Source organism: Simochromis diagramma, unplaced genomic scaffold (assembly GCF_900408965.1).
Source record: "Simochromis diagramma unplaced genomic scaffold, fSimDia1.1 OVJJ01000205.1, whole genome shotgun sequence".
NCBI lineage: Eukaryota > Metazoa > Chordata > Actinopteri > Cichliformes > Cichlidae > Simochromis > Simochromis diagramma.
In genome coordinates, this window is record NW_024386782.1 from 2,867,681 (window position 1) to 2,894,743 (window position 27,063).

Here is a 27,063-nt window from a genome sequence, read left to right on the forward strand (position 1 = left end):
AGACTGCCCACCTACTTTAGGATACACAACTGTGATGTAAATCTTGTTATAGTTATAGTGTTATTTACTTGTTATGTCAATAAGAGTGTGTTAGACTAAAGTATGACGTAAGAAAGATGACAGCTCCATGAAGAAAGTTCATGGATAGGACTGTTCTAGTGCTGAAGACAGGTGGCTGCAAAGTAATAAAGTCTGAAGACTGGATAATAAAGTATTTATGTAATATGTGTTATAATGAAAAGTTATAAAATTGCACTCGCACAACTTTATCTTACACAGTTATAGATGAACTTCAACTTCAGCACAACAAAAAACATTAAACAGGAATCTGAGATTTTATATTTCAGTTCCTGTAGGTATTGGCTCCTTACCTTCTCTCCAGCTGACCCCATAGGGCCAGACTCCCCAGTCGGTCCTGACTTTCCCTTAGGACCCTCAGGGCCATCCTCTCCTCTGAGCCCTAGTACGCCATTTTCACCCTAAAGACAGCCAAAACAAAAGTAAAAAATGTTTTTTAATTGTCCTGTCAGACTCTGTAACTGCAAACCTCAGCTGTCGTTTTGGAGATGATGGTTTACCTTGTCACCTTTGAGCCCCATGTCACCTTTAAATCCTGGAAATCCATCTTCTCCCTAAAGACAAAAGACGCCAAGCACTCATGTTTAAAACTAAGAGTTTAAGAGACAAAATTGATCAAATATAATATATCATATGACAGCTAAGCTATGTTAGCTATAAGTAGCTAAGATATGTATAGTGGAAAAAAACCCCACTTAGCTGTATTGTTATTTAAGTGACAAAATCACAGTGACAGTTTACCTACTGTGAAAGTTACATGTTGAAGAGTGTCAGGGCTCTATGAGAAAGATTTATAGTGACATCTAGTGGTCGTTTAAATGAAGCATTCACACAGGGAGTTTTGAAGTTATTTTGCTGACACCTGGTGGTTCAAGTTGAGAAAGCAGTTTTCAATATTTTGTCGTTTTTATTCTTTGCTTCCGCTACTGATGTCAGTATTCACAGATATCACGATGCATGAAACCACTAAACCAAATACTAATAAATCACAACTAAGTCAAATCGTAACTTTGCATGGGTAAAAAGAGCTATGCCACTGGATTTTATTAAGGCAGAAGCATGAAAGTAGATGATGTTCTAAGAACATGCTATGAATTTTAAAGTGATGGGAAAATGGGATTTAATAATCTGACAAAAGACCCTAAAACTTACACAGAGCGAGCAATGGGATAAGTTCAACCAATGCAATCTCAGGAAAGAATGGAAACAGATCCATCTGCACTGAGACCGCTCTACAAAGCAGCCTCATTCTAGTTTAATGTTCCACACTCCATTACAGCTCAGTGGCACGAGGGTTTAACTGCCAGTGTGATGGGCCTTTAAGAGTTTTTCCACTTGCTGGATTCGAAGAAAGCCTCATTTGGGAAGAAATTACTACTCTGATGGGTCCATTTTCAAAAGAATGACATCTGTCAACAAGGGCGGGTAAAAAAAGAGGCTGGAGCAGTGTTTACCTTTTCTCCTTTGTCACCTTTAAGGCCTCTAATTCCCTCAGCGCCCTGAAAAAAGTGAAAAAAAAAAAAAAGAAGTTTAGGGAAAACTTTAGGGAAACTTTTCATGGCAGAGTGGTATTGTATGTCTGCAATGGCACATACTTTCACACCGCGAGGCCCAGGGTAGCCGATCGATCCCATAGGACCTGGATGACCCTAACGATTTAAAGAAATAAAACAGGAAAAAATGAGAAAATTCTGTAACTCTGTAGATATTTAGGTTAATAAATAAAAGCTAACAATGCTAATTTGACAGGACAGGAAAGAAAAGACATTTCACAAGTTAAACTGCAAATTGCATATAATAGCACAATTTCAATATTAACACTGATAATACCGTATTATTAACATATTACACTATTATTAATACTTATAAAGAATAGTAATACTGTATCTTTTATTCAGTCTTTTATTCAGTTTTTATCATACTATCTAAAATGAGAGTATTTAGTGTTTAAAAATCCATGCAATAATACTGTAAAACCTCTTTACTCACTCAATAAAAACTCTGAGTATGTTAATGCCAGCTTACTGTGGTTTGTAACACAGAACAAAGTGACTAATCACAAGCCACTATGTGTGGGTCTGGTATTTTCAGAGGCAATTTACGTGATAGCATCTGAATTGCCTGCCTACATTTAACCTTGAGGCGCACTATGCAGACTAAACTGCATCTGACAAGACTGCCAGACCTCCCCCCACCCCTTCCTTTGTTGTGCTACTTTTGATACATTTTAGGAACAGCTGTAATGAGACACTTCTCTGTAACACTAAATTAGCACCAACTTGCATCATACTTACAGCTGCTCCTTTCTCGCCTGGAGGACCCTCTTTTCCTGGGTGACCCTACGGAAGGATGTTTAGAGATTTTCAACAGTTGGTCTTTAGGATTTTGTCAAGATGACAGAAAAAATGAAAAAGTAATCAGATGTGTTACTCACAGGAGGGCCATCGGCACCAGCTAGGCCATGCAGACCTTGCTTCCCTTGAGGTCCCTACAAAGAGAAAGGAAACAGATAGAAAGAGAAACAGATAGAGGGGGAGATACAGACACACAGATAGCTACTTTTAGAGAGGCGAGTAAGGCCTATAGCTCAGCAGTATGTCTGCAAAATCACTTAAGAGGTCCTGACTGAAACATTTGCAGTTGTGGGGGAGGACTAAGAGGGAACTGGCTTTACTTACTTTTTCACCAGGAGGCCCGATTGGACCTTGAGGACCAACAAGACCCTGAAAGGTAATGCAGATCATATTTAAGAAGGCTTAAATGATGTGGGAAAAGAAGTGATTCATTTTGAATAAAAACAAACACCTGATATGTCCATTTGGGGAAACATATACCCTATTTTATGGTGTGCTATGCGTCACTTGCTTGGTTGTAATAGATTTGCTTTTTTCCCTTTCATTATTCCAATCATTTTACCTTTTCCAACAAGTTCAGACCTATTCATTCAGCTCTATAAATGCTTTATTATTTTCTGCAGTGATTTTAAAGCCACACTTCTTGGAGACTTCTTGACAATTCAACCAGCAAAGAATAAAATGTTAATAGCAGTTTTTCTTAGAAGCAAGCTGTGTTATTTTTCAAGGGGCCAATGCTTTCACTGGAAGGCATCAGTTTGACTTTAGCCAGGTATTAACTAAAAAGAAAGAGTTATTTATTCAACCTGTATACCATCAGGACAGGTTCCTACTAATACTTTCCAAGAGAATGACGTCATCCTGTTCAGGCTGCAAGTGTCAGCAGGACTGAAAATCTTACCTGGCAATGGCCATTTAGCCCTGGATAAAATACCGGGAGCACTGTTTTGTATTAAATATGACTCAATAATGGAATATTTTTCACCAAATGGACATTGTAATTAGGTTAAGTTCTGTCAAATGAGTACAACATGTCCAATCTTAACTGGACACAAGAGATGCTCTTTTTTGTGGAAATAACAAAACAGTGTTATTGGAAATCTTTCACTCTTCCTCAGTGTGAGTTTTCTGACAGAATTACAGCAGCTAAAGAAATGAACGTCATAGAGGGAGAAGCGAGAGGAAGGAAAAGCAAAAAACACATCTATGGACTTTTGATTGAAAAAGCAGAGGTGCAACTGATCATTTGAGGTCATCGGATTCCCTGCTGCACAGTGGATATGGCAGAGAGAGGATAGAGCATTAAAAGGAAGGGAGCAAAAGGAGGATGAGAGAGAAAAAAGGAGACAGTTGGAGAAGCAGTCAGAGAGACTGACTGATCAGTAAACTTTTAAATAAAGAGACAGATACAGAAAACAAGAAAGCAAAGAAAAAAACTTACATTTGGACCAGGCATACCCTGTTGCCCAGGAGGCCCTGCCTCTCCTTGTGGACCCTGCATTTAAGAAAGAAAACAAAAATGAAGTTGCAAATATCTCCAGTGATCGCAATGAATGCATTTTTTTCCCAACTGTATGCTTTGTTACGCACGACTATCAATGGAAGAATAACTAGTCCAGGGGAAATTGGATACTTCATATTGAAAACAGTCAAACAACAATCTGATTCACTCAAAGTACGAGATGGAGAAAGTGATGAGGAATAAGACTAATCGGAATGGTGATGAGTTGTTTGGCATTTCTGTTGGGATTCAGTATGTCACAACGCAAATACATAAAAAACAAAAGAAGAGACCCATGTGAAATCCACTCCAGCTGTTACAACAAACACAATAAAGAGGCTCTATTCACAGTGTTCCAGGTTCCCTGACAGTGCATTTAAATAGATTCACCCACTGTTCTTATGTTCCTCCGGTAAAAGGTGCTCTAAAAACACCCATATGGTGGAGAATTTTGTGTGTGCCATAATTGTTTAGAAACCCTCCTGGAAGTCCTATCGTAGTGGTAATTTTAGGTTTCTTGTTTTTTGGAATGTTGAGCTCAACACCAACTTTAAGACGTTAATGAGAAACACACTGAATGCCTATTGTTCTATACTCCTCTTCAGCTGGTTGTTTCTTTGCCTTGCTGACTCAGTGACCACAGACAGTATGTGGGCTTGTTTCACTGTCTTGACCATTGATCTGCAAACCTCACTCACACATCCCACTGAGACCCTACAGGAAGATAAATCCATGATGGGACCATTGACATACAGACTTTTCCATTTAAACCCTTGAGTGCGCAGAAAGTACGGCAGAAACTCTGAGGAGCATGATTTAACTATTATCTGATGACTAAAAGGGCCTGATTCCTGTTAGAGTAAACAGGGGTTAAAAGCCAATGACATGTTATACAGCAGAAAAATAAAAAAAACCCTCAAACTGCTTAGTTGGTTCTGTACATATTCATTGATCTTTAATATGAAGAAAACATTTCTTACCATATTTCCTTTAGGACCAGGTTGCCCATCAAGACCAGGAAGACCCTAAAGAGATCAGTTTTTGATGTTGTTTAAGAAGAAACAGGACACGATAAACAGTTTGGAGATTAAGTGATGAGGATTTACTATACTTACACGCTGTCCTGCGGGGCCAGAAGACCCTCTGGGGCCAAGCAAACCTCTAGGACCCTGTATTTTAAGACAAATATAAGCTGAATAAAACTGTATAAACTAATGCATAAACACAAAGTTCTTATACTGATTGTTTATTTGTTTGCTTTTGCATTTCCGGTGTATCTGTGTAGATTAAATGCTTAAATTATGGCATCAATGTTCTACGACTTTCCACACATGTGAAATGCTGACCTCATGTGGTCATCTATGAAAACTACTGCACAGAATACGCATGAGAGCAATTTCTCATGTCAAAAGCCTAAAATTATACACTTAGAATGAGCGCACTTAGTCTTTCATCTATTGACAGTGGATGATGAAATTCTGCACAACTGGCCCTTTAAAAAGATTGTGCTATTTTTGGGTATACCAGGGAGCAAACTATTTCTATTGCAACTCTATGCTCCATTTGAAGAGCACTGGGCAGAATATGTCAGTTTCTGGAAAGTAATGACTGAAAAACACATTCATGGTTCTATTTTCTGATCTGTTATGTAAAGCCTTTCTGCCATGGCAAGGTCGAGAATACAATGGTAATGGTCCTTCCCAGGGAGGAATGTCATTATAGCTGGAGTAAAGAGAGGATTGCAGAGCTATAGGTTTATATCAGTTAAACAAGAAAAGAAAAGAAGAAAGTTGATGAATGAGACCTGTGTTAGTATGAAAATTGAGCACATGGTTATATTTTCAGCAAATTCTGATGTTTGACATGGTGGTTTAATCTTGTTTTGACAGCTAATAAATGCACTTACCATCTCTCCAGCCACACCTCTCTGTCCAACCTGGCCATCTTCACCCTTTTGTCAGAAAAGAAAATAGTAGATTATTAACAGATGTTATGTAATTTTGAAGAAAAATGTCAACATGACTAGCTAGATTTTGAATAAAGTGCTAGAGTCTTACTCTTGGGCCATCTTCTCCTGGGGGTCCTGGAGGACCTGTCGAGCCCTGGTCTCCCTGGGGAAAACAATCACAGAAGAGAGATACCAAAAAACATTAGGATGTTAGGGTCAAGAAAGAATCTCCGTAACTAAGAAAAAAAAAAGAAACAATCCTTTAATTAAAAAGGCGTAACACGAGCCAAAAATTGAGAAAACACAGAAAATGCTGTTAAAAAAAAAATCAGCAACAAAGCTGCCTTTAATCTACAGTAAGCACGGTTACCACAACTGGCATGGACCTATATGGTTTGCACTATTTATATACTGTTAAGGGATTGGCCTTGTAATTACTTAGTATAGGATAAGACATGAAACCCTGTCTAGAAATACCTCTCTGTGATCTTTGTCCTTTCTTTCTGGGCTCTCCATATAGCCCACGTTACACAAACACTAAAATCAGCAGTCTTCATCTACCACCAGGCCGGGTTAAGGTCAGCCCAAGTGGTTTTTGAGTTAACCCCATCTTTCATAACTGGGTCAAACGCCCTAATGAGTTCCACTGGTTCAGAAGTTATGTCTGTCAGCACTGGGGTGCACATGACTTGGATGGAGTGGCCGTTAAATGACAAATCAGCACTGATGTGTCGTTCAAGGGCAATAAGTGTTTGGGCCTAAAGATGACTTTGGGACTCTGGGATTTTTATTTTTGGAGTCAGATATAAGTCTTCTGTGATGTCTGTCCTCTGACTTTATGCATTTAACAAGAGACAGATTTGCTCCTTTGATACTTACTCTATGTCCCTTCTCTCCGGGAAGACCAGGGAGACCATCAAAACCTCGATCGCCCTGAAAAGGCACGGCAAGAATTGGTAAGGCGTATCAATCAGTATGACAGGTATCACTTTGAAGACACAGCGAAGCCCAAACAATGCTTCAAACGTAGCCAGTTTACCTTGCCTCCCGCTTCTCCTGGCATTCCTCGTGCACCGTCAGCTCCATTTCGACCCTGGAGAACATGCAGATATCACGTAAAGTTCGACAGAAATCTTATTCGAAAAATATTCAGTTACTGCAGATATTTGCTGAAAATAAACAAAGTGATGATGCTTTAAGTTTTTTAACTACTTCATGCTTAAATAAACACAACTTTGAGTTTAAACAGACAATTATTGGGTGCAGCTGAATTATTTGAAATGGAGCCATGCCTGAAACGAAACAGACTTTTCTCTCTGGAAACTAAATTCCTCATATTTAATAAAATATGAACAGTACATACTGCAACATTGTTCTGGAGAAGATTAACCATTAAAAACTTCACAGTATAGAGACCTAAGACCTTAGGGAAAGTACTCTTACCCTTTTTCCTGATTTTCCTGGTGGACCAGTTGGGCCTTGTAGACCTCTGGGTCCCTATGGAAAAGATATATAAATATTTCAATCAAGCAATAACAAAATTAAAGAAAAGATAATATAACAAAGCATTTTCATCCTACCTGTGGCCCAGTATCACCACTGTCACCTTTAAGTCCAGGAGCACCAGGTCCACCCTATTTAGAATGAAAAATAAAAAATACAGATACAAAAACACACACCAAGATTGTTTTAGTGAATGAACACATCTTCAGTGATGCCAGACATTTTGTCATTTCATTATTTCACTTGGAAATCAGTATAATCCCGGTTGGAATGGAAACTAATGTGGATGTAAACACACAAAATATAACATCTGGATGACAGCACTGGTCGTTTCCAAGACACAACCAAGACATAAAAAAATCACAAGCAAGTCATTTGCAATAATTTAAAATGGATAAAGATCGATGAAATTAAATCAAAACTGGTGGTAGTGTGTAGGTATGAGTGAGTTCAAATTATTGATTGTATTTCTCAAGCTTAAAATGTGCAAATGTGTTTTTAAACAGCACTTACCACAGGCCCAGATCTTCCTGCCATGCCCACTGGCCCTGGAGGACCTCTCATTGTCAGCTGTGGATCAGACAGAAGCAACCTATAAACAGCTTGTCACCAACCGCAGAGGCACTCTTGCATCCACATTTGTCTATTTATCTATCTAGAAGAGCTTGAAGTGCTTTGTTTCAAATATTTATATTGAATCGGCTTTGCATGCAAAAAAAAAATACCTGTACTAAAGCGTGAATTTATCTTGGCACCATAACAGTTCTGCAACTATTAAAGAAAACGCTAATAATAACTCTTTCTTTTAGCCTCTGTCGGACATGGAACCTTACAGAGTGCAAACTTTACTTTGTTCTTGTTCATGGTTTGCCACTCGGCTCATGGTTGACCACAGCATTGTACTGCCAAAAATGATGTCTGGAGTTTATTTGCAGTGTGACTACTGAATGAAATAAATCACTAATTTAAAGAATGCTAGCTATACTAGTATGCTATACCAAGACTGAATCATCGAAATTCGTTAACTTATGTGTATTTTCAGGAAAACAACTAAATACAGACGCACTGAAGAGCACTTCACGTTTAACCCTCTCAAGGCAGACGTTGCCGATTTGCAACAGTTAAAAACTAACAACCTGATTACCCCACATACATATTTTATGAGGTTTTTTTTTTACTCAGAAGTACCACTGCAGGACTTGGTTGTGCATTAGCAACAAAAACTTGATTTGAGCCTGAGAGGGTTAAGAATCGGCCCTGAATAATTAAAATCTGTGAAAATAATTCACGCTCAGAACATTCTGGGCCTTTTTGTTTATTTCCTCCATCAGACCAAACCTTTGGCATAACAGACAAATATAGAAAGGTGACAAGTGCTTTCTAGACATTACTAAACTCCAGTGTTGGTAGCCCTCCAACTCCACAGAATGTGTTAATATATAGTATTTGTGCAATACTTAATGAACTCCATGTGTTCAACCTGTTTTTCAACAGTGTTATGGTTGTCTGGATCCCTGAGTGGGTGTGAACATCTGTGCTGGATTTATATACTACCAAACACGACACAGGTCCATATCTTGGAGTTCAGGATTTATGAATAATGATTCCTTCTGGTATTTTTTACTATAATTTCTGTTATTTAATGGTCATTTTCAGGTTAGTGATTTCATATTAGGGATTCTACTAGAATAGGTCTAAAGGCTTAAAATCAGATGAGATCAGATTAAGCCTGACCCAAACTCCCAACGCTCCGAACTACATCTGCCTAATGTCAAAGCTCATCTCCATAAACAGATACATAACTATAAAAATATGATGGTCTACATGACGTTACTGTATCAGTTCTATGTAACCTACTTCTGTCATCCTTGAAAACATACCGTTTGCCACAACAGTCAGTGCCCTTCCAGTTGACCCATACATACACCTATAAGCTACTTCATTCACAATATCAACCAATCAAGGTGTGATTGGAGTGCAGACTTTCACATTTAACAAAATTATTGGACTGACTGTTTAGCTATTACAGCCATTTTTATACATAGTGCCCTATTTTCAGATGCTCAAAAATAACTAAACATAATAAAATTATTATAAATACAAGGATTGTTTTTAATTGTTGAATGAAAATCCTTCATTCAAGTCCAAAGTCTAGAATCAGTGAAGCAAGTCAGTAAAGTCTAGACGGCATGGAGATCACTAAATACTTCACCCTTGAGATACTCTGCAACTCTGCTAGGTTTTCACTGCAGCTGCTCCTTGTTTATGGGTCTTTCTGCCTCCAATTCTCTTTTTAGTAACTACGAATGATGCTCTATTGTGCTGAGATCAGGTGACTGACTTAGTAAATGAAGAATATTTCATTTCTTTGCTTAGAGAAACTCTTGGACTGCTTTTGCAGGATACGTTGTGTCATATTTGGTCTGTGCAGAGGGTTTAGCCCTGTACATTTCAGTATTCATCTTATTACTTCTATCAGCAGTGACATCATCAACAATCACTACTAGTCAAGAAGCAGTGGCAGCCGCGGCAAAGTTTGCTATAACTTTGTCTCCATCATGTTGGCTGGATGGTGCAGTATGTCACAGATCATAAGCTTTTCCTTTCCTTCTAAATATTTTTTTCCAAGTTAATTTTAGTAGCTCTGGGCTCATATTTACCAATGATACTCACCCTAGCCTGAGACAGAATGGCTTGAGCCTGAGCTTCCTGGGCTGTAATCACAGGTCCTTTGTGTGCTTCACCACCTGCGCGGAACTGTTAGCCACAAAAGGAAGAAAGCAACATGATTAAAAACAAACTGACTTATGTTGTTTTTACAGTGTGACACGTCCAATGGTCATCCCCCGGTGAGTGTGTTCAAATCTGCACTGTGTTCTGGTAAAACGTCTTACACACACCACAGTCAAATATCTGTCGCCTAGCCTTTATGGCCTCAGTCACTGGTTCTACTCCATTGCACTGGCTGACATTTACAAGGTAAGTGATTTGTAACCCAAAGAAAATAAGGCTGCAATCCTTTGGCCTACTGGTGATGCAATGAGGTAAACTTACTAAATGGAGCAAGTTCACAGGCTAGTGCCTGAGATGAAAGGAGTGCAATATGACCAGCTCTGAAAGCAGGAAGACTTACTGGAAGCATCAGAATCGTCCCTGGAGGCCCAGGAACACCATCTGAACCAGGAATACCAGGACGCCCAGGAGAGCCCTGGAGAACCACAGGAGAGAGGAGAAATCAACAATCAAGCTAAAGTAACAGAATACCAATTAACTGCAAAACTGTAATTCAAAAGATTTTAATATACAGGAGTCCAGTTAACTAACATCCCCCAAATTATTGAATTCAAATCAGCCAGTGCTTCAGTTAACTTGCAAGCATGTAACATTGTTATGAATAATTAATATGTGGTTAAGATAAGATATGCAGTACTTTACTTATCCCAAAGTTAATCCCATATCCTGAAGGGGCTGAAGCAAAGTCCAAATAATAATAAGAGAAAACTCCTAATAAATAACATCTGCAATAATTACAAGGCAGAAACTAAAGAAATCTCTGTTCACAGTAAACCCCTGTTTATCTCCAACAATCACTTCAAAGCCAAAGTCTTTTTTCTGTATTGTTGTTCTTTATTCTGAAAACAAAAACTGACTAATCCTACTAAGATTAATTCAACCAAAACTAAAGTATTTATTTATTATTATCACTGACTTTACCAAGACTAAATATCCACAGTCGTGGCCTTGAGAGGAAATAAGGCTCATTAAATTAGAGGGATTTAAAATTTCTTCATTGAATGAAAAATGGAGAGTGTTTTGCTAATCTTAAAGTTCACCCCAAGAGAGAAAGAATATTTGTGGCCAACGGGTAGGATCTGAGGAAATACATAATTCGAAAGGGATAGATTCTTTTAATGCCATTGGCCAAACTGACATTGTTAATTTAAGACTGAGTTTGGTCAGCCTTTAGCTCCATGTCTTTCATATCCACATACTGTCTGCTTCAGCTTAGGCACCAACATGCACACTTCAGCTTTGCATTGTAATACGCCTACCTTGCTATATTCAGATGCCACCGACAAGCATGGAAAGTTATGGTGTAAGCTTGCAAAATCACTACTATTGTCACTACAAATTTGATTAAGATTTGTCAGCATCTGTGCCAAATTTTTCTGTATTGCAAACACAATATGGAAAAATAAAAATCTCGGCATAAAAGATAACAGTATGAACAGACGTGTCAATTTTTTACATATTTTTGATGAAAGAAAAACAAAACAAAGAAATAATCTAAAATAAGATCAAGCCTAAATAGTATCTCCTGCTTCTCAGGAAACCAGCATCAACTTTGCAGTCTAGTCATGCACGACAATCTCAGACTACTTAAATTGATGCCATGTGTTCCCCGTGCTCTGATCTGCATTTTCTCAGTTCCTGTGAATATGCTTCATCCATTACCGTTATTGTAAGCATAGTGGCCTCTAGTGTTAATGAAAGTCCTATATGGCTGGGAAAATGTTTCAGTGGAAATTAGGGAGGTGGTGATCATGAAAAAAATGAGCAGATCAAACGCTGAGTGCAGGCAGATCCTACGCAACGGAAAACCACCAGACTTAAGAAACAAGTCACTTTTAATGCCCCTGTCAATCTTAAACAAGACCGTTTCTCATGGGGTTGTTAAGGGAGGGGGACAGGACTTCTGGACTAACAAAATATTTTTGATCACTGTTAGTCAATGGAACAAAAGGCCTTTTTGTACTGGCCATGCTGACGGAGGCGTGTTGGGGTATTTTTATGTTGACAATTATATGGTTAATCTCTAGTGAGAGAGTAGATGTGCTAAAAGGCAGATGAAAGGGGGCTGCAGAGCAATCATCACATTTGGAAAAATGCAAGCTGAGCTCCAGCTTTCTGGAGGGGACAGACACTTATTATGTTGCAGCCAATCAATCAAATAAATGAGCCACATGGCTGAGAAAAGAAATGTTTGGGGACAATTTATGCTTCTACATATTTTACAGCCAATTCCTTGCATTTCTCACCAATCCTTAAGCATACCAGGCCTACTTCTCAGAACCTTTCTTTGTTGCTATATTGACAGTTTATGGGCATCTCATTTCCCTGCACCACTCCTCACTAATCCCTCCTACTGCCGCAGTAGCAAGCTGTGTCCAATGGTATTATTCATTCCATGGCACTGAAACTATACTCCACAGCTTTCCAGTAGAGAAGAACAGAGAAGGATAACAAACACAAGGACATTTTTTATTGTACTGAACCCAATTATCCCGCATGAAGAATTAATGGCTATCTAGAGCTTAGATTACCATATTTTCACAATGTAACATAAATAAAGTAATAAATTTAAATATTTTTATAACAACGTCTCTGTAAATAACTAGTCAAAGGTGCAGATATGTTATCTTTAATTTAACAACAAGTGTATTTTAAGCTTTTATAACAAGGAGAAAACAAAAGCTTTTCAAATACATCTTTAATTAGTTGTACAATTATTGCAACCATCACTCACCCTCTGACCAGGGTCTCCTGGTGGACCTGGGGAACCTTGCAATCCTGGGTTACCAGTAACACCCTGAAACCAGACGTGGATACACTTAGCATTTTATCCAAGCTACTGCTAACCAGCATTCCCACCACAGTCATTCTATCCAACACTTTATTTGTATAAGCCAACAAAGACAGAAGCAAAGACACTGGTTTGAAAGACATAAGCCTCAAAATGAAACAGCCTCATACCCCCTTCCTCCCCTTGCATTTCACAGACACAGACATACACACATTCATGCACAAGTACACATTCTGACAGTCTCTCCCAGCTCAAGCTTCACTGGCGATCAGGACTGACGCTCTTTCCATAAAGACATTTTTTCCTTCTTTAGCTGTTCTCCATCTGTGGAAGCCAGACAGGAGTGTGGGAGAACGTGATACTCACTGCTGGGCCAGGGGCTCCTGGGGGTCCTTCTACAAGCATCCCCTGAAAAAGGAAAAAGTGGATGCAGTAGCATTATAGGGCATCCTGTAAATTGTTGCCCACAGGCAATGGAGAGTGAAGCAAAAAATAGGAGACATGCTTGTTTGATGTTGAGGATCTTACTCATAGCTAAATGACCAGTGCTCTAGTTATCTGATACTTCTAAATATGTGTGTGTGGTCAAAATACTTGAATGGGAGCCTGTGGTGGTACAAACAGTATGGGAAGAGGGATGTTAACTACTGCTGCTATTTTGGACACTGTTTAGCCTGTAGTGGCAAACTGTATAGGTTGAGGGACTTCTTTATGTGACTGTGGTTGTATATACAGCCTATATGTAAAATAAAAGTTGAATCTCTCCAGAAGGCAAGCTACCCATGGCTGCCACTGCCCTAAGTAAAATCAAACAGCTGAAGTTACTTTGCACTGAAGTAAATTAAGGCACAGACAAGAGTAAATCAAGTCTGAAAGATGTTTGTGATCTGATGAAATTCCTCTAAAACAATTAAAAAAATATGCAAAAGAATTTGATTGTGACATATAAATCACTGCGTGCAAGTAACATAGTGAATAGATATGAAAGTAGGCTGAGAATAATTATGAAAATGTGCTACTTGTCTGAAAAATATGTTGGTTAGAATAACAAAGAAAATATAGTGTACCAGACACAGACCAGTGTAGAGTATTAGGATCTCTACAATTAAATTATTCTTAGCAATATGTTTGTTTCTTAAATATTTTACTCAGTTAGTATGTACCTATTTATTTAACTTGAACCTTTAATGGAAAGGTTTATTCTCAACAAGAGAAAGATGAGAAAGACTTTTCACTTACGGGCTCTATGACAGCAGGTTCGCCCTTCTCTCCTTTTTCTCCCAGGTACCTTTGACCTCCATGCACCTAAAGACATAGGACATACCAGGTGAATTTCTTTACAAAATAGAAACAAAAGCTTGACTTTTTGTTTCTAAAGACAGACCATCAGTGGTTTAAAGAACAAAAATGCAAATTGTGATATCAATGAACAGCAGATGTCTTGCCTGAAGCCTCCTATACTTAAAATAGTGACAAAATTGCCCATAAAAAGTAAAACTTTACCAAACTGATGACTAGTGTCCTGCATATTTTTTCAAGGCAAAAAAAAGGTGTTTTTTTCTACTGGAAAAAAAATATCAAATGTCATTTTGCAAGAAGCTATAATTTAGGATATGGTCTGACTACTACTTATTAGTTATCCCAAAAGCCAGGAACTGCCCAAAAAGACCCTACTGAGCATGAATGTAGAGGTCGTTAACTGACACTATCCATACAATGACTTAACATGAGAAGAATTCACAAAGAAACAACCACAGTGTTTCCAAAACCCACAAGATTGTACAGTTCAACCTAAAGAGGAAACCAGTACTTAATGAGAAAGTCATAGAGAAAGGCTGAGACTGTGCAGTGGAAAGCAAAAACTGAGCAGTTAAGACTGAACCTAAGGAGACAGATCTCAAGCCAAGATCCAGACAGAGCCTGTGTCACTTCCTGATACTGAGAATCCTGAGGCAAAGTAGAGGGCTGGAAACAAGTAACAATAGACACTAGGTCAGCAATTTCTGTCTGGCTTTATAGTTTGATCTAGACGGATTTAATGAAGAAAAGACGTATTTGTAGATTTTGACTGACTACACAGTATGATCCAAAATCAAAATTGGTGTGACAACTAGTGTAAAGCATCTTTGGTAAACATTCAAGGTCACTGAGTTCAAGAGGTCATAGAAGGTCAACATCTGCTTATGTGTAAAAGACAAGGTGTGTGTTTGTGCTCTACTTGTGTATTTAAGTTTTGTCCCTGAGTAGGCAGAACGATCCAAGCTAACATTAGAAACAACAAACACAAAGGGCACCGAGAATACTCCATCAAACAAGTGCTATCAACATGTTCTCCATCTTTCCACATTCCTGAACACCACCTCTACCCCCTCCATGCCCGACCCCCATCCCTCTCAGCGTGACTCCTAAGCAGTCCAGCACTTACACTGCTCTCTTTGATATCTGTTTCAGCTGGAGCACCAGGGCCAACATGTTCCTCATGTGGTACAGATGTAGGCTTGGCGTTGTAGTCGAATTCATCATAGCTTTCATAATTATATTGCTTCTCTGTAAACTCTTTGTCGCCATATGCATTCAGGTCGTATTCCTTAAACTCATACACGTCAGTCCCTGGATCCACCTTCTCCTGGGTGTCCACTGGGGCAGCAGTTTCCACACCAGTAGTGGGATCCACCCCGACCTGTTCCACACCAGTGATGTAATCATCCACTATTTCCTCTACGTACGCCTGGGATCATTCAAGGCAATGCAAACAGAAGGAACAACAAGGTTTGGTTAGTGAAATGAAACCATGGGACCAATGACAATTATTCATGTGTTTTACAAAGTCAAAACAGTAATAAGCACTCTGTTTGAGCAAAAGTACTATATGGCAACTAATTTTCTAGTTAGTTCTACACACATGTCTAATTTGGTACAGCTAAATGTACAAATCCACATGTGTATTGTTAGTAAGCAATGTTACTAAGATTAACATCTGTAATCACATCAATATACCAATATTTTACATTATATATCATCAATATAGCAATTATTTATTCCTTGCAAAACAGCTGGAGTAATTTCAAACTGATATATTTTCTTTAAACACCAATCACTTAAAATAGGCACAATATGATTCAAACTAAAAGCTGAAACATCGTGAAAAAAGGGGGTAATTTAGACAACAACAACAATAATTTAATCCAATAATAATAATGCAAATGCGTATATACAAATATTTTGAAGAACTTTGATCCGATGAAGAATAACTCAGGACTAAAACAGTAAAAAGTAATGTAAGCGCAGAAACTGAAGCACTGCACTGATGTCAGTCACAGTCAACCACAATGGGAAAATATCCAAGCATCTCATAAGCACAGGAGTTTCCACCAATACTCTTTTGTACTTTAGCATTGTCTGTCGACTACACCGCTGTCCTCAGTATTTAGGCATGCATTCCTACAAAATATATTTTTTTCCCTCGGATACTCCACCATCCCATCATTTTAAATTAACCTGAGTCCTGAGCTAATTGAAGCTGCATTGTCTATCTTAAGGTACACACAAAGCAATCAGCGATCATTTGGCTGCCAGAGAACAGTATCATATTGTTTTGGTTGAACCCCCAAATGTTCCTCATTATCTTGTGTTTTGTGTGATGGTTAGCACAAATTAAAACAGGATCTGCCAAATTCAGACTATGGAAGAAATATAGGGGATGTGCCTGTGTAGTGATTTTCCATTGGTTACAGTTCATTAAATGACAAACTTTTCCTGCTTTTGTCTTTATTCAAACTCTGTTTGATGGAGGCTGTTTCTCACGGAAATCAAGTAGTGGAGTAGGCTGTTTGATGTTAATGATGCCGTGTTGGATTGTGACCTCCAAAGATGATCATAAAAATCTGTCTTGTTGCCAGTGATGCCTTACGGTTTTACTAGCGTTTCATTTTAAACCCATTTACCAGGAATTGAAACAAAACTGGAATCCAGATGTTAAATTTCAAATCAATGACACACAGATAATTTTCTACATTCAGAGGAAGTTTATCCTGCAGGGCTTATTTTAACAAACACTTTCATGGTTATGAAATTGATCTAATTTAATAAAACCAAAATTTAAGGTAATACTAAATTTAATATCCTAATGAGATTATCAACCAACCACTAATTATGTACAGTCACAAACAAGTTTACGTAGAAATCTGTGATAGTTCCCAGAAGTTTCTAACAGCTCTTCACCACAATCTATGGTAATCTTTCCAAGGTTCCTCATTAAAACCTGCTGATTGCTCTTAAAAGCAAAAAGTACAGCACAATAAACATTTTGCATAACTAGCATCATATTGTGTGGAATGACCATATTTGACATGTGTGTAACCAGAAATAACTTTCACTGTGCTTGTACCTCCTGATGGTGATCAAACATGGTTATAGAATTAAAGTAATTTTATAAGATATAGACCTCAGGACTTTTTCCCATAGCTTAGTTATCAAACATTATTTTTAAAATCTCAGGGTTTTAAAAATAAGCAGTTTTAAAAAGTTACCTCGCCTTGTCCTGCAGTATCAGTGGGATTCTCAGGTTGACTTCCATCCACTACGCTGTAGTCATACTCACCTGTATAATAGTCTCCACCCACATTTGTCTGAAATTGGAGCAAGAACAACACAGGGAAGGTTTGTAACGGGTAAAATACAGTAATTATCGCCAATATTGATGATGTAGATGTCTTCATCTGCCTCTAGCACATCCTTTCTCAAACAAAGAAACACAAAGAGAGCTAATTTTATAATTATGATTGTAATAGACTCATGGAAATTATTGTTACAGAATTAAGTATATCCAGAATATGTATCATAATGAGCAATAAAAGCAACTAACAATTGCTCCAATAAAAGAAATGTAGCCAAGAAATACGACCAACAGAGACAGAGAGGGCAAAAATGAGACGATGAAAAACTAAAAATAAGGGAAAAAAGGAAACCATACATATATGTCGTTCTTGGTGACACCCATAATAACTGCTCGTCAAGTTTTACCTGAGTTTTGGCTGCTTCAGTAGGGGAAGGGTCAGTGGTTATCTCTCCCTCACTGTAGTCATAGACATCATAGTTAGGGTACTGTTAAAAAAAAAAAAAAGGAAAAAGAAGAGGCATCCACAATCAATTAGTTGGTGCGATCATGTAAATAAAGCAGCACGATGTCTTCATTTACAGACAATGTACTTCATTTACATGGCAAGTAAGCGTTCATGCTTCTCAAAACTGGTTAAAATCCAAACTTAAACCACACAAAACATTAAATATATAGCTTCTTGCTATTTTAAAAATAGCAATGGCTGGTTGATGTTAGGGGAGATTTTACATCCATATGAGGAAATGAAATCCTTTAGCACATGGATGAATGGAACATTCCTTTATCCTTCCCCTTCCTCTGAGAGACCCTCCTGAACATAAGCAAGCAAACAACAATTAAAATTCCTGTTTGCTGCTGACAGGAGGTTAATAGGTTAATGCAATGCCAGTGAAAATGTATCTGCTTCTGCTGCTTAATTTGAATGCCAACAATTGCTGGCGGCTTTCATTAGTGGCTCTTTAAAAGACAAAACTCAAGCTGTACAGAATCACCGCAAGACGGTAAATTATGGGGAGCATACAGGATAGAGCAGCAGGGGATAAAACCATTGTTCCTCTATTTTAAAACCTGACTCCTATAAAAAGGAAAAACACTCACACACCCACTGGGGTATTGGAATAGTCCACGTGAAAACAATGCATTTATCTGAACAATGTGTACTCATCAACTTCAGATGGTGATAATGGTGATGTGTGCATTATGTTGCTGTTTATATACATTTTAAACATTAATTCAACCTGCCCTGACCTGAACCTGAGGAAATATCATAATATACACTCTGCAAGACTGAGTCAAATTTATCTTATTCTCCTTAAGATGAGGTAGAGGAGCAGATGAGCGCCACTCTTAAAGCTTGTCATTAAATATCAAGCTGCAGCCTGGAGAAAATTGCCTTAGCTTAGGAGAAACACTCAAGAAACAAGGAAACATTTTATCTTGGCCGACTTAAGACAAATCAATAAATCATATGGTCTAAATTATCTTTAAAATGTTTTATGCTCATCATCTTTTGGCTTTAACTTCATATTTACAGTAAAAACAGCAGACTTCTATCTACTTCTAGCTTCTTCTCATCTAACCCTAGACCAAAGAAAGTAGATGTGTATTATATGTTTAAATACTTAAAATCACCATTTAATGGGCATTTATTGTGATACTGCCCATAACCAACAAAGTGTTATGCAAATGAGTCACTGTAGTCCTTTAAAAGAAAAAAAAAAGAAGAAAACTTTTAGTTGTCCTAACACTGTCAAAACAGAGGCAAAGTAGATTAAGTTACCAGACCAGCCCCTAATGCTACACTCTATGCGCAGGAATAAATATTAGTCCCTGGACAACTGCTAAGCTCATAAAAACAATAAAAGAGCCACGGCCTGCTGCAAGGCTGGCTTGGCGTCCGTTCAGCGGCCCAGAGAGGGAGAGGTCACAGAAGAGAGAAGTTCTGGCCAGACTGACTGAAATTACAGAGAGAGAGAGAGAGAGAGAGAGAGAGAGAGAGAGAGAGAGAGAGAGAGAGAGAGAGGGGGGGGGGGGGGGACAGGGTTAGATGGAAATATGGAGGGAGAGAAAGAGAGGGAGAGATAGAGAATGAAGAAATAATTTATAAAGATTTATGGTGTTGAAGTGCTTGGCTGAGCTGAAGGCCTTCACCACAGGCATGGATGAAAGACCTAAATACTAAGGGGTGCTTATAAAAAAAGAGCACTCCCCCCAGCTTCCTTCTCCATCACTCCGCTTGCTCTTTTAACCAAGCTGGTAACATGTGGTTCATGACCACTTGCTTCAGGACAAAAACATTTCACCTAACAAAGGTAAATGTAACAGTTTGGGCTAAAAGATCACAAAAATATCCTTTTCAACAGTGATTTGTCATTTTCAGGAAATGTTTTTCAGTTGTGCATGAGTACATAACTTTTTTTTAAATACTGATCTGGAATGAAGGAAGAACATTCTTGTTATAAGTGTACAGAAACCAACAATGAATAAACCAGATTTACAAGGTTTTTAAAGCCAAAACATTCCCTGCTGTCTATTTGAATTGACAAGCTCCTTGTGTTGCTGCCGAGAACTAACCTGATGATGAAGCAACATTTTCCAAGACCCATACCCACTCTACAGCCAATATTTCTGAATAGAGAACCAGCTCCTGATTTTTTTTTCTTAAAAACCAAGAATCTAAAGTCGACTTTTCCAGGTACTGGAAGTCTAGCTGGGGAAGGGATAGCTTAAATTTCCCTGGGAGTTTGGGCAGAGCCTGCAGAACTCGTTAGTGATATAAATCACGGGGCCACTCCAAAGTGGGCTCAGACTTTGTGGCAGAGAAAAAAGAAAGGTTTCCAGTGTGAGCTCATCAGTTATTTAGTGAAATACTGAAGGAAAATGTCAGCCGGCAGAACAGCTTGAACTAGCAAAATAACAAAAAAATGAATATGGAAAAAAAAGAAGTCCTGACACAAAGCACTGTATTTCAATTAAGAAATATGGCTAAAGAAACAACAAGTGGTATTTGGGAGCCAGTGGTAATAAAACTTGCATTTCAAACTAAACCATGTATTTTGATATGTCAGCATGTTTCCACTAGTAAAACACAAAGTGGAGAAAATGACAGATTTAGAGTTGACACAGAAACCCGTGCACGTACGTTCTTATTCATGGAGGACTGTTTGTAAAAAGTTTCCACACAAATTGCTGAAATTATTATTATTATTTTTGTTTTGGTTTATTTCTCAGAGACTGAAACTGAGCTACATTAAACCAGGGCAAGTATACAAAACTGCACAGACACCTGGTATGTAATTACACCTTACACCCAGCCTTTCAATTCTTCCCATTTTACAAATTTAAATGTCATTTATCCCAGTCTCCTTTTTTGTCCTTTTAACTCATCTTTGACTCTCTTACTAAAAACATCAAAGAATAAAACCCTGTTTCTAAATTCCTGCTACTACTAACATATTTGCTCCCTTCCTGTTTCCTTAATTCTTTCGCTTACCACAAATATTTCTCTCTGCCTGCCTCTTCTCTATAAAATCCTCCCTACTTCCCCCTCCTCTCTCCCAGCTTTCTTTTTCTTTTTTGCTTCAGTTAAGCAGGAGATAGTGCTCCCACCTGATCTCTGTTTCTAAAGCTACCCCAGTACTGACCTCATACTCAGGTTCCTGAGCCTGTGGGGTGTCTTGATGATTGGGGGTTTCACAGTCGGGGCTGTAGTGTTCACAGTAGTCATAGGCTGCCCTGGGGTCTGCCACTATCAGCAGCTGCTGGATGTCACCCTGGAAATAAAGGAGAAGAAGACTTTCAGCGAAAGACAAGTCAACAAAGTTTTAAGACGACAGAGTCACAAATTAGGATGCACGTTTCCCTGCTGCAAATTCAATTACCAGACTTTTTTTTTATTCTGCGTATCCCTCAACATAAACGTTCTGTTGATTGTTAATTCACAATACTATATGAGTTGGCCAGTAGTGCTATTTAGTTCAGTGTAGTTTCTGCGAAAGCAGCTTTTTTCTAGTTTGGTTTGGCAAATAGCTCCAATACCAGGAAGCCTCAGACACTGCTGAGTAGAAGCTAGTCAGGGGCATGAAAAAGAGCTGAACAGACCACTTCCCATCTGCAGCTGGAAACAAAAAGCCCTAGCACAGTAGCCTAATCTATCTTCATTCAATCCAGAATCCAGCCCACTAAGTTTAACTGTATTGTCCAGGTCTCTAAACAGCACAGAAGAGAATTTAAATAAATTAATGTTCCATGGGGTTTGCATTTAAGATTTTGCTTTTCACATTTCCCATTGCAGGATTACATCTTGGACCTTTTCAATCAATAATCCCTTTTCTTTCAATCATTTGTTTTTGTCAATCACATAAAGCTTATTGGAAAAAAAGGAAAGAAAAACACATTTAATGTCAAATCTTTCAGAGAATCTTCTTTGCAGACACCACTAACGTTTCTTTCTCTTGTCTTTTTTTCCCCACAATTACAAATAGAAACCAAATGTTAACGCCCATGTAGCATACACCTATTTCTTCAGCTTTACACCAGCACAGTGATAATAAAATGTGACAATAAAACAACAAGGCAGATGTTGTGCAGTACCAGAGGCAGTAGTCTCTTGACTATTAATTAAGGCTGTAGGGGAGTCTGTAAGCTTTTAAAAAGAGCTATTGTACAGTTCCCCCCAACTCAGCCGTGAGGGATGGCAAGTCCCCTTACACAGCAGATAAATAACCAAGGTCTGTACTTATCTAAGGCTGTCTGTTTTTCATGAGCTTTTGGAAAAGGAAATTAGATCCCCGCTCCCAACTGTTTCATCAGCCAAAGGCTCTTTTTCCATGATCGTCTCCGAAGGAATTTCTAAACCAGGAACTGCTTTACTACTGATATGAAGCATTCTATCTATACCCATCTACCATATGGGCACCTCAGCTGACTTTTTCAGAATCCACATGGACTAAGAAATTCAGTGGACAAACAAACAAGGAACATAACCTGAGTGCTGCATGAAGGTGAAGAGAGGCCACAAACAGGGTGGCCCCTAAAGAGGAAGCACATACATGCACATTGCATTAAATTACAAGAGGCAACATCTGTATAAGCTCAGATCTCTGGAACACATTGAGACTGAATGTGTCCACTTACTCATTACTTAGGCTACATCAATCCAATGTTGTGTGGTGTAATCAAGCAACAATATAAAGCCGGCTGCATCATATAAATCAATATGCACAGCCTGTCAGCCACGACTTGCGCTGGAACCAACTCCGACAAAAAGTCCTGTTGTATGCTTTTGACTTCTCCTTCGTTGCCTGGGTTAGTTGAATTTCGGGCTTGTCAGGTCCCAACTCTTTAACTTGCAGTTTTTCTGCCATTGTCCTTCTGGCAAAAGGGTAGGTTAGAAGCGATCTAACCGAATTTGGGGGAGGCTGTGCCTCAACCGTTAACAATACCGCTGCCATCGTCTCTCTCTGACCTTATAGCTCACTTAGGCTACTGACTGAGGTAAAATTCTAGAACAGCAAATCTTCGCGCGTTTTCTGCAGGGGCGCAATTTTAAGCGCCCCCAAACCATTTAATTCAGCGACGCTGATAGGTCAAATATTTATTATTTTCCCCTGGCAACCATTTAATGATAGGCTATTTCGCTGCATATCAAGGGCGCTTTGACGAGCGCCCTAGAAGAAGAAAAACACCGTTTGTTGGTTGAACTTTAATGAGTCAGCTGGTGAAAATGTTAAAATACGCCTGGCTGTATATGGGCACACACATAGTAAAACTATCATTGATGAATTTTTTAAAAATATATATTTTTACTCCTCCACATTTGGGGGGGCGGAGCCCGAGCGCCCCCTATGGGCCAGCCGCCACTGCTAACCGCCCTGTGCTCCCATCATATGTGACCAGTATATTTCAACAGCCTATTAAACAACCAAAACAACAACTAACATACGTAAATAAATTTGACATATGGCTTAATGAAAGGATGTTAATGGCATATGTGCCATTTATTCTACAATTATCATAATTATGTTTGCCTATGACTCATTTGAATATCCATCTTTCCATATGCATACATAGATTTTCCATGTAAAGACTATAACCTGTCTAGAGAAAGAAGGTGCTGGTGGTAAATGTTGGTAAAGCAATAGGAAAGAAAGAGTTTACCTGCACCTGCTGTAACACTGACTGAAAGGAACAACAAAAGCTACAATGACAAGTCCCCCCTCAAACTAATACTCTAGCTGCTTGCTTGTTCTTTTTATAATTTACTACAAATGTATCCAAACTCAATGGTAGAAAATCAGTTAATAACACAGACACACTGATTTTAGCAGAACTTCTTTCTTATTTTCTCTTTCTTCTCTGAGTAGACAGTAACTTTTCAATTTGATGCTTTCCCAGTTCCTTCACTTAAGCATAGTTTGTATGTTTAATCACAAGGAAAATAAATGGCACTGGACAAGGCAACAATATATTTACTATAACGAGAAAATATGCACGAGTCCAAAAATGTCACCTAGGGATTTTCAAAAGACCACACACACTTGGCCCATTTATGAAGCCTGACAGTGATTCAGTCACCCCCAAATTTCACAATCAGCTTCTCATTCCTTGCCCTCCTGCTCTACCCCACCCTGGACTTATTCCTTGTCTTCATCTTGGTGCATTTGTTGATGTTAGTGTCTGTATTGCATTGCACAGCTCTCTGGCATTTTTTAGTTCTTCCTCAGAGTTATAGGAATGATCCACAGCAATGGTGTGGATCTCCTCAGAGTTGGCATGGACATAATGGAATGAATCATCTGTCTAAGCCACACTAGAATAAATCAATGAATGGATCCGCGGACAATGTGCATGTGTGTAAAACAACAGCCTCGACACATGTTAACTGTCATCTCCTGCTTTCACAGCAAACTTTAACCAAAGAGCAGGACATAAAAAGGATGAGCCACTAATCAAAGAAAAGCTCTGCAAATTTATCTTTAATGCACAGGAAAACCATTTAATTCACTAAATATTTACACAAGAGTAAGGAAAATAAATGTGGGCTGTTTTGTTTCTTAAATGTGCACATTTCACATTTGATTTTAAGCAAAGAGGGATAAAACAGCAGACAGACACTCTTAGATGTCCTTGGGTCTATGACCAGGGAATTCTAACATCTGCTTCAAGTAGTCGCCCTTGCTAACAAGGAAAAAGAACTGCACATGGAAAATTACATGCAGGCGGACGGTTTGTTTCTTATCTATAAAACCCATCCTTACTTTTTTTTGTTATGAAATATTTACTTTTCCTAGAAATGTTAGCCCTTAAAACTGACTTTCTTTGCTATGCAGATGACACCCACCTATATTTCCCCATAAAGTTTGGTGCTACAGATACATCTTGAATTATCTCCTGCTAAAGATTGGCCTCTTTCCAGTCCCTTTTAAACCTCAGATTTATTGTATGGGTTTGTATCAATTAGTTGTAATATTAGCTGCATTATTTAAAATGTTTTTAATCAGCGTGCCCCTTTTATGTTGCCTCAGAAATCTTTTTTGTTTTTAATTGTTTATGTTAATGCTTTACCCTGCTTTGAAGTTTTAAACTGTTACTCTTTTGTATAATATCTTCTCTTTTTTCATAAAGCACGTTGTTTTTAACACAGGTATGGTGTTGATTCTGATGATATTTGATAATTAGCACACATTTCTTCATCCATAAGTCTCAACATTCATTATTTATTTAATTTCATTGTGCATCCTTTTAGACATTATTCATTTTAATTTCACATATATTTTTAAGACTGTGAAGACTTTTACTCTTAACCGTAATACTGCCTTGATTTTTGTTCCTGCAGACTGTGTATATCCGCAATTGGGTTAAATAAAATGACATTGAGTCAGGCTGTGCAGGATATTAAATTCAAGGTGGATGTCCACAGTTTCTAAGAGAAATCTGTTTGTATTTAAAGTATTTAAAAATATGAAAACTAGAATGAACTGCAATCCTAAAACATAGACTTAATTCAACTTAATTTATGAGTTATTGCCAGAGAAAAAGACCTGTCCTATAAAGATGTGAATGTAGTGTGATGTAGTCTGGTATCTGTTCTGATTAGTCAATATAACGACAGGTTATTTTTCTTTGTCTTTGGGATTGAGAATGACTGACCAAGAAAACGGAATTTGCCACCATATGCTCAATCACTTACACAAAAAGACTTGACCTTGTAAGCGTGCTAAGACATGATCCATAGTTTCCTCTATGACAGCAACTAAGTAGGTAAATATGGCACTAAATGTTACTGCCTGTGGACAGGTATACCAGGTAGTTTTAACTTGTGGAGGGAAAATTAATACACAGAGAACACATAGTTATGAAAACACTATGTAAGCTAACAGCTAGCCTTACTTAACATAAAATTTGGGGTGCTCCAAATATTTCACTGAGCCAATAAAACTTTTCACTGGAATTACTTTGTAGAATAAAATAAATAAAACTTCAATAAAACAGCAGCTGAACCTCTGAGGGCACCATGTCCATCGTGCATAGGTGTTATTGCAGATGTTTTAGCTTTTTAAATTAAAAAAAGCGTTTTAAATAGACACTGCATATAATTATTTTATTTTTTCTCACAGTAATTCACTCGAGTATTTTCTTTACTTAACTTCTCACACATACCTCTGAACAAGCTTGACATACTGATCATATGCAACGCCTATTTTTCCAAACTCTGGGGAGGGAATACATCTTGAAAGAGCCAATATACAAATGGAATTTCAAAACTGTACAAGTACAACAATTAACCAAGTAGCACAAAGGAGGAAAAGTGCATAATACTCTCCAGATTTCTTCCAGTATTTCATCAAATGCAGCCACTGTGGTCAGCGCAGGGATAACGTTTCTTCTCAAGCACTGGGGGCATACAAATGTCTTGCACCCTTCAAATATTAAAACATTTTGCCTGCCAGTAGCTCACAAAACTGTTGAACTATTTGAACCATCTGTTTGCCTGTCTGCCCACACTTTCCTCACTTCTTTCTCTGTCACTTTTTCCTTGATCTGCTCTTTTCTATCAGGCAGTTCTTTTTTATTACTTTGCTCAAAATACAAAGGTAACAAATGGTGGGACTGAACTATATGCAATTATATATGTAACTAGGGCTAATTTATAGGGAAAATGCTACAGAACAAAAATGTTCTCATTTACAAATCACAGTGAACAAAAAACATAAGCAGTGACTGATGACATTCTCATCAACCCTGACATTAAATACGAACATTCCTATTACACAATCTTTACCAAAACAATTTGTGACAGATATTAGAGGGTGAAAATGACTGAGGCAGATGAGAAACACTCACAGCGCTCAACTTCTCTCAAGCCAATCATAAACAATGATTCACTTTAAGGCTAAGAGCACATCAGACTCTTGTTATATTCCCCTGCCAAGGACTGTCCTGCTTGAGGGACAGTGTTTTGGAATGAAACACTGT

At 38.2% G+C, this 27,063-nt stretch overlaps 1 protein-coding gene across 2 annotated transcripts in view; it reads right to left on the minus strand.

Moving 5' to 3' along the window:
* LOC120724300 (collagen alpha-1(XI) chain-like) overlaps window positions 1-27,063 on the minus strand; it is an 81,846-nt gene that overhangs the window by 37,999 nt on the left and 16,784 nt on the right. The window contains exons 5-30 of one of the 2 annotated variants that reach the window (XM_040016420.1): window positions 21,231-21,359; window positions 17,991-18,071; window positions 17,498-17,596; window positions 15,394-15,696; window positions 14,208-14,273; window positions 13,335-13,376; window positions 12,912-12,974; window positions 10,518-10,592; window positions 10,058-10,141; window positions 7,898-7,954; window positions 7,462-7,515; window positions 7,325-7,378; window positions 6,921-6,974; window positions 6,761-6,814; window positions 5,991-6,044; window positions 5,840-5,884; window positions 5,049-5,102; window positions 4,914-4,958; window positions 3,874-3,927; window positions 2,757-2,801; window positions 2,513-2,566; window positions 2,373-2,417; window positions 1,674-1,727; window positions 1,533-1,577; window positions 579-632; window positions 372-479 (exon numbers count right to left, since the gene is read on the minus strand). In XM_040016420.1, coding sequence (XP_039872354.1) covers window positions 372-479; window positions 579-632; window positions 1,533-1,577; window positions 1,674-1,727; window positions 2,373-2,417; window positions 2,513-2,566; window positions 2,757-2,801; window positions 3,874-3,927; window positions 4,914-4,958; window positions 5,049-5,102; window positions 5,840-5,884; window positions 5,991-6,044; window positions 6,761-6,814; window positions 6,921-6,974; window positions 7,325-7,378; window positions 7,462-7,515; window positions 7,898-7,954; window positions 10,058-10,141; window positions 10,518-10,592; window positions 12,912-12,974; window positions 13,335-13,376; window positions 14,208-14,273; window positions 15,394-15,696; window positions 17,498-17,596; window positions 17,991-18,071; window positions 21,231-21,359 — 1,872 coding nt within the window. The remainder of the gene's footprint in view (window positions 1-371; window positions 480-578; window positions 633-1,532; window positions 1,578-1,673; window positions 1,728-2,372; window positions 2,418-2,512; window positions 2,567-2,756; window positions 2,802-3,873; window positions 3,928-4,913; window positions 4,959-5,048; window positions 5,103-5,839; window positions 5,885-5,990; window positions 6,045-6,760; window positions 6,815-6,920; window positions 6,975-7,324; window positions 7,379-7,461; window positions 7,516-7,897; window positions 7,955-10,057; window positions 10,142-10,517; window positions 10,593-12,911; window positions 12,975-13,334; window positions 13,377-14,207; window positions 14,274-15,393; window positions 15,697-17,497; window positions 17,597-17,990; window positions 18,072-21,230; window positions 21,360-27,063) is intronic. The other variant, XM_040016427.1, reaches the window with a different exon arrangement.